The following is a 21,128-nucleotide window of genomic DNA, read 5'->3' on the forward strand; positions in this document are numbered from 1 at the left end:
AATATGTTCATTCTCTTCTAAAATAAAACAAAATTAAGGTGTTAAAAATACAAAACTTTGTGTATAACTTAGCAAGCAGAAATTGGCCATTTGATGGCCATCGTTACCCTTATTTTTCCTATGCTGCACTAATGCTAACATTATTTTCAAATTGCTGTATTTATAAAATGACTATAGAGAAACATTCACTTATTTGAAAATAGCCTGCAGATAAAAATGGACATGAGAAATGTGATCCTTGCAGACTGTGCAAGGCATTCTCCTGTCTGAAATGAAATTATTCTTCATTCCCCATCAACCTCAGGGGTGTTTTGTATTGTGTGAAAATGTTATTGGCAGTTGGTATCCCTTACATAGAAAAGGTCATTTAACCTTTGCCTTCATATGAAAGTAATTTATTTCTCTGTGGAGAAGGGGTTTGGAAAGAACAGAAGAATGTGAGATTTGGACAGAATATTCTAACGTAAGCAAGAATTCATGTCAATCCTGAGCTTTTTTTTTCCATTTCAGCATTTTGTGTTTAATATATAATTATAGTTAATTTGTTTTAACTGTTTCTGCCAAATAACAAAGAGGATTGCAGTTTTATAAAGCTTTTCAGTAATTCAACATAGATTTTTCATTTAACTGAGCTAAAAGGAAGAAAATTCTTGGAAATTCATTCTCTTCAAATATGTACTTTTAATTGTATAATGAGGAAAACATTTATTAAAATTGATTTCCTTTTAAAAGTCAACGTTTGACTCCCATTGAATTATGACAGAACCGTCTCTTCAGCATGAAACTGTCATTAGTAAGAGAGTAACCCCATATGTTCTGGAACTATTTCAGAGGCTAAAATTGAGGTTTTGACCTGAGATTTGTCAAGAACTAATCAAAAGCCAATCATTACAAAACTGGACTCAAGTCAAGATCATTTTTTTGGATGTCATGCACGTAGATTGATTAGCAGCCCAGAAAATGTGTTGCTGGAAAAGCTCACTTCCTCCTGATTAGCAGGCCAACCTACATTTGTGGCTGCTGTCAAAGTGGGGAGGGCCATGACACGGGTTGGCATAGAATGGGGGGACCGAGTTGATAAGTTAAAATTTGGTCTTTTTAAAAATCACTTTATACAAAGACTGCCAACATATAAGGAATGAGTTGGGCATCTAGACTTCCATTAAATTTCCAATTTAGAATGAGACTACCCTTCATAAAATAATAAATGTGGAAATTTCTATGTGCCAGAATTAAAATTTGCATGCTCAACTTAGCAAGTGGAACACCTGACACATTTCCATCTATGTTACAATATAGTAGTACTTCAGTGTCTTTACTCTCCTCCCAACCTTCATTAGAAATACTATTGCTGATAGTTGCTGAAGCAGGATGGCGTTCAACTGTGATAGTCACCACAATAGAATTGTCAGAGGATACTTTTGTTTCATGTTCTGATATGAAGAATCCGTGCTTGCGCAGTGCAGTCGTATCACTATCTGTGAAAAAGTACTCACTTGTCCGTTGCTGACACCTTTAATGGGAAAGGATGGGCCCATTTAGCAATACAAGTAATAAAATATAATCATTTTGAAGTGGTACTGCAGATTAGACATTAACATTCCCTTTGTGGTTAGATTACAGTATAGAAAATTATCTCTTTAAACTGTTTTTTTTTTAAAGGTTACTTATGATGCAATGTTTCGTCAAGTTAGTCATCTGCTGTGCTGTTTCAGTGTTTCCATGGCATTGATTGTTCCATCCTGGAATGGAAGTTTGAGGAGGAGAGGAACAAGAAGAGCAATATTGAACACAGATAATCCTGCTATGTTTCAATTTGGATTAAAAGTGGGAAGACCAAGAAACAGGGTAGATTATGATATGTTTCAGAAATCATACCAAACATTGGAGTGTTCATGTTATAGACTCTAAATCTCTGGGAATTGAAGATTTGTGAATCATCTGGACCTTCTGAGTCTTGTTTCCCTTTCCAGATTGAAATGTGTTTGATTTTGATTATCTGAAGAACTGTCTGATACTAAGTATCTTTTCTTCCTAGAAATTAGTAGTGGAGAATGTCGATGTGCTAACACAAATGAGGACCAGCTTTGACAAGCCGGACCAGATGGCAGCACTCTTCAAAAGATTAACTTGTGAGTATAGCATATGTTCTCCTGTTACAGAAACTGGGCAAACCGTGTAAGCATTTTAAAATCATGACCTCATTGCAATGTAGTTATAGTGCTGAGCATTCATCTTCACATTGTTACACATATAATTGTAAGTTTTTAAACTACTTAATCTTGTCCATTGCCATTGTTTGATACAGTTTACAGGCATTGCTGTTTCAGATTGGTGTTTGTGTTGCTTTTCTAAGGGATGTTTGACAAAAATGGTAGAACCCTTTCTAAAACTCAGTAAGGACGACGTCTGTTAGCATAAAAAATAGTTTAACAAGTCCCTCATGTTCTTTGCGTACCTGTAATTTTTTAGTTGCCAAAGCAATGTTTTGACTTTTATGTGATAAGTTAGCTGCAAAGCACATTAGTCTCAATGATTTTACTTCACTGTGAAATATTTGAGCTTGACTATATTGAATGTTGCCAGACAACCGATCACAATCTGCATGTTAGACAAGGAATCCACCCTTTATTCAAGCATGGGTAAACTATTAATGTCAGATTTTTCTACTCTTTAGCTGCATTTAATCTGTGAAAATATTTTGAGAAAGGGATGACACCCTCCAATTTACTTAACTGCATGCTGATTTGTGGCAAAGCATAATTGGTGACATTGAAAAATTCATCTGTTTAGGAAGTGAGAATGGCCCTGAGCACAACATCAAGAAAGACAAATGATAGTGTTCAGGATATTCATTTTTTCAATTCACTTTATTCCTCTTTTTTGGAAAATGGTAATGCGTTCCTAAGGTTTGTTTTTGGAGCTTTCATTCAGGCAAGGTAGTAAATTGTGGAAATTAATTTTTAGCTCCATGTTGAAGGGCAGAATTGCCAGGCTATTGTGGTAATCAGTTTAAAAGCAGATTTTGATATAGGAAAAGTCTTAATCTTGTCCTGGCTGACTTTGTTACCTAACATCAGGGTACACTGTAGCCGTTTCCATACTAACCTTTCTTTATAGCTTATCCATTTACACCAATCAGACAGGGGCTAACCTAGGTCTTCTAAACAATGTGCACTTGGAAGCTGGAAGTAACTGAATTCTTTTTAAATCTTGACTTTAAAACAAATTCAATTCAAGATAGTGTTTTACACTCTTCCAACCTTGGATACAGACTTTGAATCCAATTTTCTGGTGTGACAAACTTGTGATAAATGACTAAATATTTAAAGCAATACAAGAGGTACTGACAAAATAGAAAAGAAAGATTCAGAGCATTGAAACCCTGCAAGTTAATTATTTTGCTTCTAAAATATCTAAAGAAAACATTTCATTAATTCACTTCTATCTCTCGAAAGATGTAGTTCAGCTAGTATTCAAAAATAATTGGGGAAACGAGTCAACTGTTTTTCATGTTATCTTTAATGAAAATGCTGTCAAATTTAACGATTCTAAAATTATTTAGTAACACATCCATTTAAGGACTGCACTGACTTAATACCCTATCTAGAATATATCCATATATACATAGCTACCTTCAGAGCTTACTAATTCTTTTTGAGCAAATAAAGCATCTTGGATCTACTCTCATTTCACATTAGAATACTTCAGAAGGCAGTTTAAAATCTTAGTTAACAGAAGAAATGCACACATGTAATTGTTTTTGTCATGCAGTGAAGTTCAGTTATAGGGTAATTAACAATTCATTTGAAAGACAGCTGAAACTCTTATGATGCAATAAAAATTATGCAACAGATACTGATTAGTGTGTCGAATGACTGGCACATTTTTTGTGTATCATTACTGATCTGTCTCAAGAATGAAATATATGAATGACACTTCTTTCTTTGTCCCTAAATAATCTAGCGGTTGACAGCGTACTGAAGAGAATGACAATAATTGGTGTTATCTTATCATTCCGCTCACTAGCACAGGAAGCACTCAAAGATGTAAGTATTGACAGATATGCACATATAATGACGCACTATTATGGTCGAATTATTGAACTTGCATAACAGCTAGCATTGCTGTCATCACTCAAATATTTTCAAAGAGAGCATCTTTAAATAGAAAGCATTGAATTAAGGAACGCCAAAGGGCGAGAAGGTTAGCAAAAGTATGGTCACTTCTAGCAAATTCAACTCAATTATTTGGAAATATATCGCCATATTTTTCCAGACATGAAGCAGGGAGAAACCAGGATAGTACAGGCATGCAAATTTTAAGATCGGTTGCAAAGAGTTTACCAAACTGTACAGGCTTGTGTAGAGCAACTAAGTTTTTTAATCAGCTGTATTGACCAAAGAGAGCCTAAATTTGAGATGGGCATGTTCTGACTGATGTGCTGTTGATTTTTTTCTAAGGAGGTCACTGACAAGGTGGATCATGATGGTCCCCTGATTAAATGGTGTCTTTGATGTAGTTAAATGTTCCAGAATGTTTCAATGAACCGTTGTTAACCAAAATGTGTGTGTTGCAACAAAATACCCTCTGATCCTTCACAGGTGTTATAAAATTGAAATTAAACACTAGGGCATTATGCAAATAAAGTACACAGTTTTCGGTGATCTGAAGTTGAGTGTAGAATGTGAGATACCAGTGATGATTAGATTGAGGTAGTCAAATCTAGATCTAAAACATGCAGGAAGGCTTCAACACCTCAGTTAAGGCAGGGGAGAAGTCAGCAATGTTACAGATTGATGTAGGCATTGTTAGAATGGCATTAACATGAGGTTAGAATCGCATTTTGTGGATAGATATGACACAAATATATAAATCCTGTACAGGATACCAGATAAATCTGATAATTTAGCAGTAATGGAGAATCGACAAAAGTGATTGAGCTGGTGTCATTAGTTTACTAATGTGGCATTTTTAGATGATGTCACCAAATGAGCATCATGTAGATGTGAAATAGAAGAGAACCAACAACATTAAAAAGCACCTTTTATCATTTTAAAATATCCCAAAGCATTCAACAGGAGCATTGTTAATCACAATTTGACACCATGTTACTAAAGGAGTTATCAGAATAGTTAACCAAAAGTTTGGCCAAAGATGAAAGTATTAAGGAGCACCTTACAGATAGAGAGAGGGTTTAGGGAGAAAACTCTAATGTTCAGGTCTTGGGAAACAAAGCATACCTGCCTATGATAAAGTGATCAGAATTAGGTTTGCATAATCAGCCAGAATTGAAGTGCAGAAACCTCGAGTTAAAGGCAGAGTCAGGGAGATGAACTTCTAACACTTTTGAATTTTCCTTTCTAGCATTTCCTGGTGATATTTTAGCAGGACCTGATGCACATAAAGTGCACGGTTTTAGGTGATCTACAGGGCTGCACCAGTGCAGAGAGAACATGGCCAAGGATGAATTACATCATGTGGGATTTATTCCAGCTGTCCAAAGCCAATAGCTTCAACCCTCCAGGTTCTCATTGCAATCAAATCTTGAGCACTGGAACTTTCTCCTGGAATAGAGCCCCTTATGTTGATGTATTTATGATGTGCTTACGTTCAAGCAGGTTGAGAGGGATTGGCAATGGAGCCCGTCCGCTCCCGCAAGATCACAGGCCCTTGTTGTCAGGTGAGAAGAGGTTACAGAGAAGGCTAAGGTCTTAAATGAAGTTAAAAATTTTGATGTTTTGCTGGACTGGATACCAACATTATATAATCAGCATCTTGCTGCTAGGTGATTGGAGCATGGTGAGAGTTAGTATATGGACAGTCAAGTTTTGGACGACCTTGAATTTATGGAAGGTGAAAGACTTTAGACTAGTCAAGTCTAGAAGTTACTAAACTTCCATTGTACGGGTTTGGACCCTGACATGCTCTTAGCAAAATTATTTTAAAAACAGCATGTTCGGTGAGTAATTTCATTTCATTAAGGCAGCAGTTTTGTGGAACTGGATTGAAGGGACAGGAGCTGGTAATTCAAGGTTTAAAGGTGTTAGGAGCTAGAAGAGAAGTCATTGTAGATAATTATGATTGGATTGATCAGAATGGATTTAGGTGTGTCATACTTAGCTGAACAATGGAGCATTGCTGTTAGAGGAGGATGCAGTCAAGTCAAGAGGAAGAGGAGGAGGAATAATTTACTATATACTGTGATGGAGGATGTTATTTGTGACTTTGATATGCTCAGTGTTGTGGCAGGCACTGAAGCCTCATTGAAGGGGTTCAAATGTGGATTTGTGGGAAAGATAGGTTTATATTTTGGAGACCACAGCACATTCAGACTTGGAAAGGAGAGAGAGTTTGGGTTTGTGATGCTAGTTTAAAAGACTTAGGAGGAGGGTTTTTTTTAATACAGATGACAGATTTGAAGACAAAGTAATAGTTCCAAAGAGGCAATGTTTTATACACTTTGCTAACAAAAACAGGAAGGCAAGTTATTATCTGAATGGTGGTAGGTTGGGAAAAAAGGTAAGATGCGCCAAGACGCTAGGAGTCTTTGTACGCTGGTGGCTACATATCGCGTGAAGATGTAGCAGCTGGTGAAGAAAGCTAATGGTATGTTTGTGTTCGTAGCCACAGTATTTGAGTAAAGGAGCAGAGGCAACTTGCTCCAATTGTACAGGGCGATGGTGAGACCGCACCTGGAGCATTGTATGCAGTTTTGGTTTCCTTACTTGAGGAAAGATGTTCTAACTATGGATGAAGTTTACCGCACAGATTCTTGGCATGGCAGGAATAACATATGAAGAGAAATAAAATCCATTAAGATTATATTCATTTGGAGTTTACACGAATGAAGGATTAATCTCATGGAAACCTTTAAAATTCTAACAAGACATAATGTAGCCAAATGCAGAAAGGATGTTCCCAAGAACCAGGAGTCCAGGGGTCATCCTTTTAATAGTACAGGACGGGCCATTTACGAGATGAGAATTTCCTTCATGCAGCTTGTCAAATTCTTTGTCACAGAAAGCAGTTAAGGCCAATTTGTTTTCAAGAAGGTATTAGGTATAGTCCTTTGAGCTAAAGGGTTTAAATGATATGGGGAGGAAATGAGAACAGGGTACTGGGTTCGATGATCAGTATGGATCATATTGAATGGCGGATCAGGCTTGTAGGGTCAATGGCCTACTCCTCTTTTCTATGTTTAACAAATCACTTAACATTGATAACTTAAACCAGAAATGGAAGTTGTGTGGTAAATAGTTTCTTGGGACTGGAGTTAAGTGCGTTCTGTAGACAAAATTAACTCTGAGGCTATGAGGAGAAATAAAAAAGAAAAAATAAATGCCAGTTCAGGATGGGAGCAGCTGCTACCTAATGGAAGATTTGACTCTGTGAGCTGAGGCAAGGAGAGAAGTCAGCAGCTGATGGTCTCAATCTTAATGACAAAGTTGTTTTAAAGGAAATAGATGAGAGCATTGCACATACCCTAACCATAATACGGTGCAGGTTCTTGTGATTTTGGAGCCATTACTTTAGATTGGAAAGCTGCACATTTCCTTTTGTTAAGAAAGAGAGGAATATCAGGGAGTGAGAGATCACTAAATTAACCTCTGTTGTCAGGAAGTTGCTGCTTTTATAATTTGGGATAATGTGACTGAATAGCTTTAAAATTTTCAGCTGATCAGAAAGACAGTAAAACATAGGCCATACCTGAGAAATCTGATTAAAAATTTTGAAGAGGTGACTAAAATAGTGGACGGTTTACAGATAATTACAGCATTCCAGAAGGCATTTGATTAAGTCCCTAATAAAAGACTGCTAGCTAACGTTGATACTCTTGCTCTTAAAAGACTCATTCCTGACCTGGTTAAGAAATTGATTGAGCAACAGAATAGAGATAATGGACAGATAGTTCATTTGGTAGTCTGTCACTTGTGGCACATATGAATTTCAGTTTGAACATAACTATTCTCTGTATTCATTTATGACATGGATGAAGGGTCAGAACACCATATACCTAGCTTTGATAACAAAGATGGGTGGGGCTTTTTAATATTCATTCATTGAATATGGGATTGCTGATTGGGCCAAAATTTATTACCCAAACATCCTGGCCCTTCAAAAGGTGCGGATGAACTGTTGTATTGAACTGCTCAGTCAATTTACTGTAAGCCCACGATACCATAAGGGAAGCAGTTCCAAGATTTTGACTCAGCAACGCTCATGTAATGGTGATATATTTCCAAGTTAGGATGGTGAGTATTACAAACAGTGCAGATGGAATAATGAAATTGCAAGGAGATACTGATAGGTTAATTGAGGAAAATGATGACACATTGATTTCAGTGCTGGGAAGTATGATGTCCTCCTTCACTTTGGACCTAACATGCATTCTTTTTAAATGGTGAAAAACTAGCAGCAAAAGAAGTCCAAAGTAAATAGATTACTGAAATGCCATAAACAAATGCAGAAAATAACAAAAATGTCTAATGGAATGCTTTTTTTTTAATATGTAGAGGATTAGGATGCAAATGGTGGGAGTTATACTTCAGCTTTACAAAACACTAGTCGGAACATATGAAGGAAACAACTAAGTTTAATGAAATTAAGATGTTGATTAAATTAAAAGGAATGAATGAAGATTAACTACATTGCAGCATTTGAAAAAGTACCAAGAAGCTAGTAGGAAGGAAAAAGCACTATTGAAATGCAGGACTTGTAGAATCTTGAATGCTGTATGGACTATGGTAAATAGCTAAACACCCGTGACAAAATACAGACAAAAGACCAGTGAACCTCAACTATTCTTAAAAACAAAATAGTGCAAAAAGAGTGATTAGACTTAAAAAAAAAGAATTTTTTTACATATATACATGTATTTGTGGGTATACAATGAAAGTATGTTTGACAGCAATCAAGGTCTAAAAGCTAGTACATCCATAGCGATATGAGGTCAACCCTCTTCCAATACAAAATGAAAGGGTTTATCATCAATTCCCCTTGAAGTTGAGATAAAGACACTGTAAAGAAATTATACTGGGTTGTGAACATTATTTTTCTTTTATCTGAATCTCCAAAAGAATTTTTGTGTGAATTTAAACATTGTGTATAATTTTAAAGAAGAATAGTCATGGTTTTACTACTATAGTCTAGAATTTAAGGGAATGTACACTGGTATATGTCAAAGTAGCATTATCAAGGTATTTGTGTTATGCCCTCAGCTTTCACTATTTATAGGTATGAATAATTTGAATAATGGAACATAGACTTTTATGGCAAAGTTTGCAAGTGACATTGTGGATTATAGTAATGTTTACCAGGTATAACTAAAAATGAGGTGGCAATCCTAGTGAAACTGCATTCATGCTAAACAGCAGAAACAGTATTCCACAGAAAGAGTTAAGCAAACCTACATTTAACATATCACATCAAGTCCTGTCACTTCAAATTTTGAATGATGACAGACAATTAAACAAACAATGATAAGGAGACTATGTGAACATCTCTGTGAAATACCAGGTACCGCACGAGTGCAGAAGATGAGGCGTTTACAACCATTGTCTAACCAGAAATGCTGATTTGGTGATTCACCTTGGCCTACTATTGAGGATCCTATCATCTCACAAGTTATTCCTCAGCTGAGTCAGTTTATCACATAGCTTATCAAGCAATGACTGAGTGTACTGAATAAGGCAAAGACTATGGATCTGAACAGCAACCTGGCTGTAGTGCTAAAGGCCTGTAATGAAGTTATTCCATTACTGCTACAACAGTAGCATCCATCTAACAATGTGAGAAGTTACCTTAGGTCCTGTCCATAAGACTACTGAATACAGTCTAATTACTAGGTTATCAGTCTACTCATCACTCAAGCAATGGTGGGTGCCAGAAATAATACAGTGGAGTCACATTCGCTATTAACTATCATGCTTGGTTGGGGCTGCAGCAAAGCCATTTAACTCTAGATTTAATTACAGCTGGTTAGAGCCATGCCTCAGTTAAGGAAGGTGGCTGTGGGTTTTGGGAGTCAAGCATCTCAGTGCTGGGACATCGCTGCAGAGGTTCCTCAGGGTTAAATATTTTCTTTGCAACCATTCAGAGATGTTATCACACGCTGCTGGAGCAGCTGAAACTTGAACCCAGGCCTCCTGGCTCTGAGGTAGGACTACTGCCATTACATCAGGGGTACTGTCCTCAGTCTAATCATGTTTAGCAACTTTGTCAAGGAGCATCCATCCATCATGAGATCAGAAACGTGACTATTCACTGATGTTGCACAATGTTTAGCATCCTTCATGAATCCTGATGAAGCAGATTGTATCCAAATGCAGCAAGACTTGGTCAACTGTTATGCTTTGGCTGATGTATACAAGTAACGCTTGTGCCAGGCAAGTACTAGCAATATTCACCTCTTGACATTTGATGGTATTACCATTGCTGAACTCCCCCACTGTTGACATCCTGGGAGTTTCCATCCACTAGAAACTGAAGCTGAGTAGCCATATAAATACTGTGGTTACAACAGCAGGTATGATGCTGGGAATTTGGCATCAAGTAACTCAGCTTTCTACCCCTCACACAACCTGTCCACTATCTGCAAGGTAAAGGTCAGGTCTTTGATGGAATGCACCCCATTTGATGGATGCAGATGCAATAATGTTCAAGAGACTCCACACACAGAAAACAATGCAGCTCCCTTGATTGGCGAATTATCTCTTTAAGGATTCACGCCCTCTGTTACTAGCAGTTGTTGCACTATGTACCATCTACAATTGTGGTTTCTAAACTCTTTAAGTATAAGAACACTTTGTGAGTTTAAGTGCAACCCAGGATCCACATTTAAGAAAATCTAGAACGAAGAGTTTGTTTTTCATGCAATTTAAATCTAAAAGCAAGTATGGATAATTAATTTTTTCATCTCCCCAAGTCTCATTGTGACAACACATAATGACTGCACCTTATCGTACACCTTATTGAAGTCTGGATTGTAGATTGAGACTGCTAATAGTATACAATCTATCAAATGGTTTTATGTGAGGCGGGTTTGATTCTTTCACTTGATTATCTTCATTTGGGAGAACACTGTCATTGGGGTTTGTGAAACCAACCTAAATTTTAGCTTTAAAAGCACAGTGACAGCTTGAAGGTCTACATGTTGGCTCTACAAGATGCACTGCAATACCTCACCAAGGCTACTTATGCAGTACCTTTCAAACCTGTGACCTCCACCACCAAGAAAGATAAAGGCACCATAAATGGGAAGACATGTGGAGACACCACTATCAAATCTCTCATCCTGACTTGGAGCCATATTAGGGTTACAGGGATAGGGTGGCATGTGGGTTTGGGGGGGCTGCTCTTCAGAGGGTTGGTGTGGACACCATGATCCAAATGGCCTGCTTTCTCACTGTCAGGATTCTGTGATTCCATATTGTGGTTCCTTCATCATAACTGGGTCATAGAGCATTATGGATGTGTCTATTTTACATCATCGACAGCAATTCAAGAAGGCAGCTCACCAGCAGCTTCCGAAGGACATTTGGGGATGGACAAATAATGCTGGCCCATTAATTAATTTAAGTAAAGGGTTGGAAGACAGATGTACCAGGAAACAAGCAGCAGCAACAAGAGCAAAAGAACTCAGACTTTTTGAGAATCAGCAAACATCCAACAGATGATAAACTAGCTAGCAAGGAACAGAAAAGTAACCAATGATCTCATTTTGAAGATTTTTTTTGAAAATACATCAGGATTCCGTTTTGTTTATCTGTGACCTAAAGATGCATTGTGAAGCTCAACATATTTTCTGTACGGTTGACATTCCCTATCCCATCCTATCCATTTTTTTCATGGTACATTTCTTTTGGAGCTTTGATAATGTTCAGTCTGGACTGGGTTGGGGTGGGGCTGATGTAAAGTATTTCACTGGAACAAAAAGGAGACCGGTGAAGACTGAAAAAGCAGCAGGGAGTGATCTTTGATTCACTACGCACTAATACAATCACCTATATGAGCACAGTTCTATTAAATAACTTGAGATAAAAGCAAATTAATTGCTGTGTTATGATTTTACACGTCTCGTTAACAAGTCAAATAATTTAATGATTATAATCTTCTGTTAATGCTGAAGCAATATATTCATGGTTAATTCAAGTCTAAGGCAATGCCCCATGGATTATGAGAATTAAAATAAAGCACTAAACAGATATTCAAATGATGAATGCTATCTTTAGTGTCTGAGTTCTAGCTATCCTCATCATTGAACTGAATGAAATCATAACTTAGTTTAATGCTTGGAGTAATACCAATTTTTTTGAAGTAAAGTCAATATACATCCTAAATGTTCTATTTGGTTAAGTTTTACTATGCTGAGGTTATGTCTTGAGTAAGCATCTTCTGTTGCTTGGCTATACTACAACAGTAATTTATAAGTAGAAATACATCAAGTTAGCAAAAACAAAAGGAAAAAAATGAACACATCATCTCGAAGCTATACCCCTATATTGTTCGATGGTTCAATTTTTAAAAACTTTTAACTAGTTGGAATTGTTGGAGGTCAGACTTGGACAAGTCAAACTGCTTAAAAATGCAAGGCCACTTTTCAAAGTGGAGGTGAGAAAATACAAAAATCACCCTTAGGGTCCCTACCACCTGAACACCCATCAAAACCCATCATGGTTTTGGGTGTGCATTTGCATTAGTCGATATTAATACATTGGCTGTCAAAGACAGACCAACTCAAAGAACTTCTTGGATACTCAGTATTTCTAAGCAGGTTTTGAGAGCGTTTTGGCAGATAATTGAAAAAAAAGGTGCTGCTTCCATTGTTTTCTCTCAGTAAAAGTAGCTACAGAAACAGCTACAGAATAAAAGTCATAGCAGCAAGAATTTTCAATAACTACAGTATTTGCTATTGTTGACGCATTCAAGAAAACACCTAATCAACATCAACTTCCATTTATAACCTTGCATCTCAAAGTCTATCAAAGGGCAATACACCATTCATTCTCTTTCAATCTTTTGTTTTGGATACTGTTCCCTTCTAACTTCATACCTGTGTGTGAACTCAGTGACTGTATGAAGGCTGCATGCTTGCTATTACTTCTTAAAACTATTTTCCTCACATTTAATCATGCAGAAGTTTGCTCTTTCTTTAACTCAAAAAAAAATTTGTTCATTGTCTCCCTATTGCTCACAGCAAAATATTGTTACCTCACTTAACCTTTTAGGAACAAAATTAGCTGTAGTCTTTTGCAAAAGAACTGCAACCTTTGTGACCAATCAGGGAATTTGAGCAGAAAGGAGCCAGTTCACCCCTTCTCACTTGGTTCGAACAATGTATAAATCTTTAAGTAATATTAACAAGTGGCATGTGGGCTACTTCGTACTATAGTATTTCCCACTCTTGAGCAGACTGGTCCACTGTCTTTATGGGGGTGTTTGGTTTCAGATTGGTCCACTGTCACTTTGGGTGTATTTGCTTGTAAATTAACCTTGTAAGGAAAAAGCTGACAAGGTATATCTGCAACCAATGACAGATGAAATACAATGTTGAATAAGAAAACTAGCTGCTGTTGTCTGAAGCCCATGGATATCAGACTTCTTTCACAATCAGAGCTGTTACTGCCTTTCTCTGCTACCTTGCTGATGCTTCATGGCATTTGTAGCTTGTATGTTGTTGTTGAAAGTGCTTATTATCTAATGCTACCACTGACCTGATCGGGGGATCAAAAACTATTAGCATTTTTCTTTCAGTGGCTATCAAGATCTGGAATTTCAGGTGAAACACTTGTGGATTAATGAAGATCCAAAATGGTCTAAATTTCACAGATTTACCCGAGCTCCTTCATGTTGAAATACTCATCAATTGTTATTTGCACTGCCAAGGTCTGTTTCCTTGTCTAACCCTTGCTAGACCACACCATGTTCCCACCAATCCAAATGGTACAGAGTTGTCTCCCTGTATGTTGTGTAATTTCTAAATCCCAGTCCCAGTAATCTTGCATCCCAGAAACATCCCCTTACAATACGTCCAAGATTCTCATGGGCATGGAGTCAGTATAGTGTAGGAGATCATTTGGCCTATGAAATCAATGCCAGCTCTCTGGAGCAATCCAGTCAATTGCCCTCACTAACCCTGTAACCTTGCAAGTTTATTTTCCTCAATTGCTCATTTAGTTTCCTTTTGAAATTATAATTCTTGTTATGATGGTAGAAGTCCTTTGAGAATTCTGTCTTTCGCTGATACTGAGATCCTCCTCTAAATGCTCTTGGTGCCACTATTTCCTCCCGAAATCCTGGAGCTCTAATACCAGCCAGAAAATACAGAAGTGGTCCTTTTACTTGAAATCTAATATGTTGAGTATTTTTCTTCCTCAGGTCCTGTCATGCCACATTCCCTTCCTTGTGAGTTCAGTTGAGGATTTCAAGGACCATATTCCAAGGGAAACTGATATGAAGGTAAACTAGGCAAAACACTGCTGGTGCTAGGAATCTGAAGTAAACATAGAGAAAGCTGGAGAAACTCTGCAGGTCTGGCAACATCTGTGGAGACAGTAACAGCATTAACATTTTGAGTTTGGTATGACACTTCAGAACTGAAGTAATTCTGAAGAAGAGTCCTACCAGACCAAAATGTTAACTCTGTTTCACTCTCCACAGATACTGCCAAACCTGCAGTTTCTCCAGAAATGAAAGGAATAGTTTGAAACCTTATTTTTAATAGACTTAGGTTATATGTGTTTAAATTTGGAGTCATTTGTTTTTGTGCTTATTAGGTAGGACTACAGACTGGCGAAAACTAATTATCATATTAGTTTGACACATTTAATTTCTGTAAGATTTTAACTAATATGCTACATTTGTCAACATAATTCTTGCAAATGGTATACACCTCCTGTCTGTGAATGTTATGTCCTCTCATCATGATGCTTGAATAATGCTTTTTCATTTTGATGTTTTTAACTGAAGCCCTATTTGTAAATAATTACAATGATGAAGAGCTGTTAAATGTAAGAAATTGGTGTCAGCAAACGTTATTGGGTATTAGAGAAGTAACTAAGCCAACAAGCAATTGAACTTCAACAACATTAGTCTGACTATTAATTAAATCTTTCTTAAACAGTTCACAGGGACTTACCAAGCACCAGCTGGTTAACAAAATAAATATGCTCTGGACATCACCAATTGGGTGATGGGTAGGATTGCCAGCCTACTAAGTATGCATTTCTGAAGCTGTCATTACATGACCTCTTACACAATGCAACATACTTGTGCATTGCCTTCCCAGCCTCATAGGGAAGAGAACAGATTACTCATTAACTTTCTTGACCAATCAGAGGTTTTGTACTATGTCCAATCATTTTTATCAGCAAAGTGAATTAAAGATTGCGAAGAATATTTTTTATCAACTTTCATTCATTGCTCCTATAATTTGTGTCCTGTGTTGCCTACATAACGAAACCCTGGGGATTAATCTCAGATTCCTGATTACTCCAGTCCATCCTGGAGAATTGGAAACCCTAACAATTAAACATAATTACATTAAATAATTGCAACAAATAAATATCGTTAAACATAAAAACAATAAGACACCTACAAAATAAGTAGATTAATTCCCTGATTTCCTACCACCACCATTACATCATATCCAATCGTTTTATTAAAGCTCGTGTCAACAATTAATTAGGGGTTTAGCTTGAATATATTGTGATGAAGTATTTTTGTCATTATTTTTTGGATGAGTGTAAAAGTATAGATTTTGTTTTTAAAAGGATTAAGAACATATATTCTCTCTTTAAATAGCTTCCTTCCTAAAATGTTTGGATTATTTGATTGTAAAAGTGGTTTCTTAAAATACACAGGTTGCAATGAATGTGTATGAGCTTTCTTCAGCATCTGGTTTACCATGTGAAATTGACCCAGCATTGGTGGTAGCTCTGTCATCACAGAAGTCAGGTATGTGCTACAAATCAGTGCATCTTCCAAGTGGAGACATTTCATAATTTCATCTAGGAGATTTGCTTAATTTTTGGGAGTTCTAGTACAAACTTGAAATGTTAGGTAGGAATATTCATAGAACCTCTACTGTGTGGAAGCAGGGTATTCAGCGCTTTTGAGTCTTTGCCGACTCTCCAAAGAACGTTTTGCCCAGACCCAGCCCGACCCTATCCCTGTAACCTTGCCACTTCCATTGGCTAATCCACCCAACCTGTATGCTATGGACAATTTAGCATGGCTAATCTGCTTAACCTGCACATTTTTGGACTGTGGGAGGATCCAGAGGAAACCCACACAGACGTGGGGGATATGTACAAACTCACATGGTCGCCCAAGGGTAAAATCAAACCTGATCATAATTCTGATAGGTTCAAAATAGAACAGTACAGCACAGTGCAGGCCCTTCAGCCCTAGATGTTGTGCCAGCCTTTTATCCTACTCTAAAATCAGACGACCCTACATACCCTTCATTGTACTGTCTTCCACGTGCCTATCGAAGAGTCACTTAAATGTTCCTAATGTATCTGACATTACAACAGCCAGCAGTGCATTTGTTGCACCCACCACTCTGTGTGAAGAACCTATCTCTGACATCTCCCCTAAATTTTCTTCCATTTACCTTAAAATTATGTGCCCTCGTGGTAGACATTTCCACCATGGGAAAAGTCTCTGGCTATCCACTCTCTCTATGCCTCTTAACATCTTCTACACCGCTATCAAATCCACTCCTAGCCTCCTTCACTCCACTGAGAAAAGCCATAGGTCCCTCAACCATTCTTAAGACATGGCCTCCAGTCTAGGCAGCACCCTGGTAAATCTCCTCTGCACCCCGTTTCAAGCTTCCACATCTTGGCTGTAATGAGGTGACCAAAACTAAATGCAGTATTCCAATTGTGGTCTAACCAGGGCTCTATAGAGTTGCAACATACCCTTGCTACTCTTAAACTCAATCTCCCTGCTAATGGAAGCCAACACACCATATGCCCACTTAACAACCCTATCAACTTTGGTAACTTTTGAGGGATCTATGGACATGGACCACAAGATCCCTTTGCTCTTTCACACTGCCAAGCATCCTGTCTTTAACCCTATTTTCTGCATTCAAATTCAACCCTCCAAAGTGAAGTACTTCACATTTTTCCAGGTTGAACTCCATCTGCCACTTAGCAGCCCAGTTCTACATCCTGTCAATGTCCCGTTGCAACTGCCCTCCACACTATTTGCCACTCCACCAACCGTTGTCATCAGCAAACATACTAACCCACCCTTCCACTTCCTCATTCAAGTCATTTATAAAAATCACAAAGAGCAAAGGTCCTAGAAGCAATCCCTGCAGAATCCCACTGGTAACCAAGCTCCAGGCTGAACACTTTTTCCCTCTACTACCACCCTCTGTCTTCTATGGCCCTTCCAATTCTATATTCAGACAGCCAAATTTCCCTGTGTGCCATGCCATCTCACTTTCTGAATGAGCCTACCATAGGTGAACCTTATCAAATGCCTTGCTAAAATTCATGTACTGCTGTTCCTTCATCAATGTGTTTTGTCACAACCTCAAAGAATTCAGTAAGGTTTGTGAGGCATGACCTGTCCCTCTCAAAGCCATGCTGAGTATCTCTAATCAAACTGTGCGTTTCCAAGTAATCCAAAATCTTGTCTGTCAAAATCCTGTCCAATACTTGGCCCATCATTGATGTAAGACTGAGTGGTCTGTAATTTCCAGGTTTGTCTCTATTCCCTCTTTTGAGCAAGGAAATAACATATCCCACCTTCCAATCATCTGGCACTACTCCAATGGACAGTGAGGACGCCAAAGATCATCGTCAAACATACAACGATCTCTTCCCTCGCTTCCTTTAGTAACCTTGGGTATATTCCATCTGGCCCAGGGGAGTTATCTATCCTTATGTTTTTCAATATTTTCAGCACGTCCTCCTTCGTAACATAACCTGTTCTAACATATCAATCTGTTTCACGCTGTCCTCAGAAACGTCAAGATTGCTGTCAGTAGTGAATACTGAAGCAAAGTATCATTAACGACTTCCTCTACTTCCTCTGGCACAAGTTCCCTCCATTATCCCTGATCAGTCCTATCCTCACTGTGGCCATCCTCTTGTTCCTCACATAAGTGTGGAATGCCTTAGGGTTTTCCTTAATCCTACCCACTAAAGCTTTTTCATGCTCCCTTTTAACTCTCCCCAGACCATTCTTCAGTTCCTTCATGGCTACCTTGTAATCCTCTAAAGCCTTGTCCGATCTTTGCCTCCTCAACCTTCTTCCTCTTGACTAGATGTTCCACATCCCTTGTAACCCAAGGTTCTTTCAACCTATCATCCCTCCCTTGTGTCAGTAGGACAAACCTGTCCAGCACTATCGGTAAGTGCTTCTTAAACAGCCTCCACATTTCTGTCGTGCATTTCCGTGAGAACATTTGTTCCCAATTTAGACAGCCCAGTTCCTGCCTAATAGCTTTGTAATTCCCCCCCCCCCCCCCCCCCACCCCCTCCCCCAATTAGTTACGTTCACACACCATCTGCTCCTGTCCCTCTCCATGAGTACAGTAAGGGTCAGGGAATTGTGATCACTCACCAGAATACACTACACTCCCACTGAAATACCTGACACCTGGCATGGTTCATTGCCAGGCACCAAATCCAATATGGCCTCCCCTCCAGTCAGCTGATCAACATATTGTGTCAGGATCCCTTCGAGGACACACCTGACAAAAACTGCTCCATCCAAACTATTTAAAATAGGTAAGTTCCAATCAATATTAGGGAAGTTAAGTCATCCATGACGACAACCTTGTTACCTCTGTTCTTCCGGGACTCTGTTGCTTTTGGTGGGGGGATGCTGTAGAAAACTCCCAATAAAGTGACTGCTCCTTTCCTGTTTCTGACTGTCACTCATACTGACTCTGTAGACAACCCTCCTCAACAATCTCCCTTTCTGCAGCTGTGATGCTATCCTGATTTCGCGGTGACTCCACCACTTTGCTCCCCTCCCCCGAAAAAAATTCCTTTTGAAACATCTGAACCCTAGAACATCCAACAACCATTCCTGCCCCTGTGGTATCCAAGTGTCCTTAATGGCCCCAAAATCATTATTCCAAGTCCTTGCTCTAAGTTCATCACCCTTATTCCTGATATTTCTTGCATTAAAATAGATAGGCTTCAACCCATTACACTGATTTGCACCTTTGTCCTATCAAGTGCCTATCCCTCCTCACAGGCGCTCTGCACACTGTGTCTGGCTGTTCACTAACTACTCCATCATCTGATCCACAGCTCAATTTCCCATCCCCCTGCCCATGTAGTTTAAACCCTCCTGAAGAGTTCTAACAAACCTCCCACCCAGGATATTGGTGCCCTTCCAGTTCAAGTGCAACCCGTCCTTCTACAGGTCCTACCTTTCCCAGAAAGTATCCCATTGATCCACGTATCTAATACATTTTCTCCTACACCAGCCCGACAGCGATGTGTTCATCTGTACTCGCTCTCTATTCTTAGCCTCACTAGCACATGCCACTGGTAGCAATCCTGATTAATACTCTGCTCGTCCTGCCTTCTAGTTTCCAACATGACTCCCTATGCTCTTTTCAGGTCCTCCTTCCTTTCTCTCCTTATGTCATTGAACCAATGTGTCCTACAACTTCTGGCTGCTCTCCCTCCCCCTTTAGAATTCTGTAGACTCGATCAGAGACATCCCTGACCTGGCACCCAGGAGGCAACGTACCACCCGGGAGTCTCGCTTGTGACCACAGAATCTCCTGTCTGCTCCTTTCTCAACTGAGTATCCTATCTCTATTGCTCTCCTTTTTCTCTACCCTTCCCTTCTGAGCCACAGAACCAGGTTCAGTGCCAGAGACTTGTCCACTGTGGCCTTCCCCTGGTAGTTTCTCCACCCCCCCCACAACAGTGTCTAAACAGTATACTTATTGAGGGGAATGGCCACAGGGGGTTCCTGCATGGTCTGCTTATTCCCTTTCCCTCTCCTGACGGTTGCCTTTATCCTGTGACTTAGGTGTGACTACCTCCCTATAACTCCTCTCTATTATCCCATCAGCCTCCCCAATGATACAAAGTTCATCCAGTTTCAGTTCCCTTACACAGTCTGTGAGGAGCTGGAGTTGGGTGCACTTATCACAGGCAAATTGAGCAGGGACACTTGTGGTGATCTTTACCTCCCCCATCCTGCAAAAGGACCATGCAACTGCCCTAGCATCCATTCCCCTCTGATCTAAAATGCCTAGAGATTGAATAAATGAAAAAACAGCCTTACTTTACCAACCCTCCTTTGTTTTGGAGAGGGCGACAGATGGGAGACACTACACACATGTAGTGTCTTAGGTTTGGCCAGAGCCTAAATATATCTGTTCACGTGCCCATCAGTCCCTGTGACAGCATCCCCTCCTGTTGAACCTTTGCTCCACCTATTCATGAGGTAAGTATTTAAAAGGAAAATTTACCTTCCCAGTTAGATCAACCACATTATTATTGTGTGTCAGAGCATATTTGAAGGGCTAAGTGGGCTGCTTTTTCTCTTAGCAGTAATCTACTCAACGGCACACCAATACCAACATAAAAGGAAATTATTTGATGCCAATGTCACTAAAACTCAGAAATTGGAGTATCTGGGTTTGGAGATATCATACTAACTATAAGATAGTTTTACTGTTTAATACAAAATATTTATGTTTCTTAAAAGTAAGTATACCTAAATCATTTTCCAGAATTATTTTCAAGTGTCTCATGGTCAGTGTCATTAATACATTTCTTTCAATTCTGCTTTTATTAATTTGATATTGACTGCATGATTAAATGTCTGCTAAAAGAGAGCAGGTAATGGAAGATTGTGTATTGCACGTGCAAGGATCTAAAAAAAAATCTCAGTTTCTACTTGGGTGAGTTCCAATGTGGAAACGGGACAAGGTTTACAGAAAATTATACTTTTTAGCCACTTTTTAGAGAAATTGTATTTGCAACTTCTAGAACCATTGATTCATTTTTGCGCACACAATGTTAATTATAATCAGTTTGTTTTAGTTTTTCAATATGAAGCACATTGGAAAAATATTTTTAAATTGAAGACCAGTTAATAAGAATTTCATTTGTCAATGTTGTCTAAAT

General features: G+C 38.6%; 1 protein-coding gene across 4 annotated transcripts in view; it reads left to right on the plus strand.

Annotated features, from left to right (window-relative positions):
* nckap1 (NCK-associated protein 1) overlaps positions 1-21,128 on the plus strand; it is a 209,606-nt gene that overhangs the window by 167,494 nt on the left and 20,984 nt on the right. For all 4 annotated transcript variants that reach the window (XM_072579056.1, XM_072579057.1, XM_072579058.1 and 1 more), the window contains 4 exons: positions 2,039-2,132; positions 3,967-4,049; positions 14,380-14,460; positions 15,864-15,957. In XM_072579056.1, the coding sequence (XP_072435157.1) occupies positions 2,039-2,132; positions 3,967-4,049; positions 14,380-14,460; positions 15,864-15,957 (352 nt within the window). The remainder of the gene's footprint in view (positions 1-2,038; positions 2,133-3,966; positions 4,050-14,379; positions 14,461-15,863; positions 15,958-21,128) is intronic.

The sequence above is a fragment of the Chiloscyllium punctatum genome, chromosome 10 (assembly GCF_047496795.1).
Source record: "Chiloscyllium punctatum isolate Juve2018m chromosome 10, sChiPun1.3, whole genome shotgun sequence".
Classification (NCBI taxonomy): domain Eukaryota; kingdom Metazoa; phylum Chordata; class Chondrichthyes; order Orectolobiformes; family Hemiscylliidae; genus Chiloscyllium; species Chiloscyllium punctatum.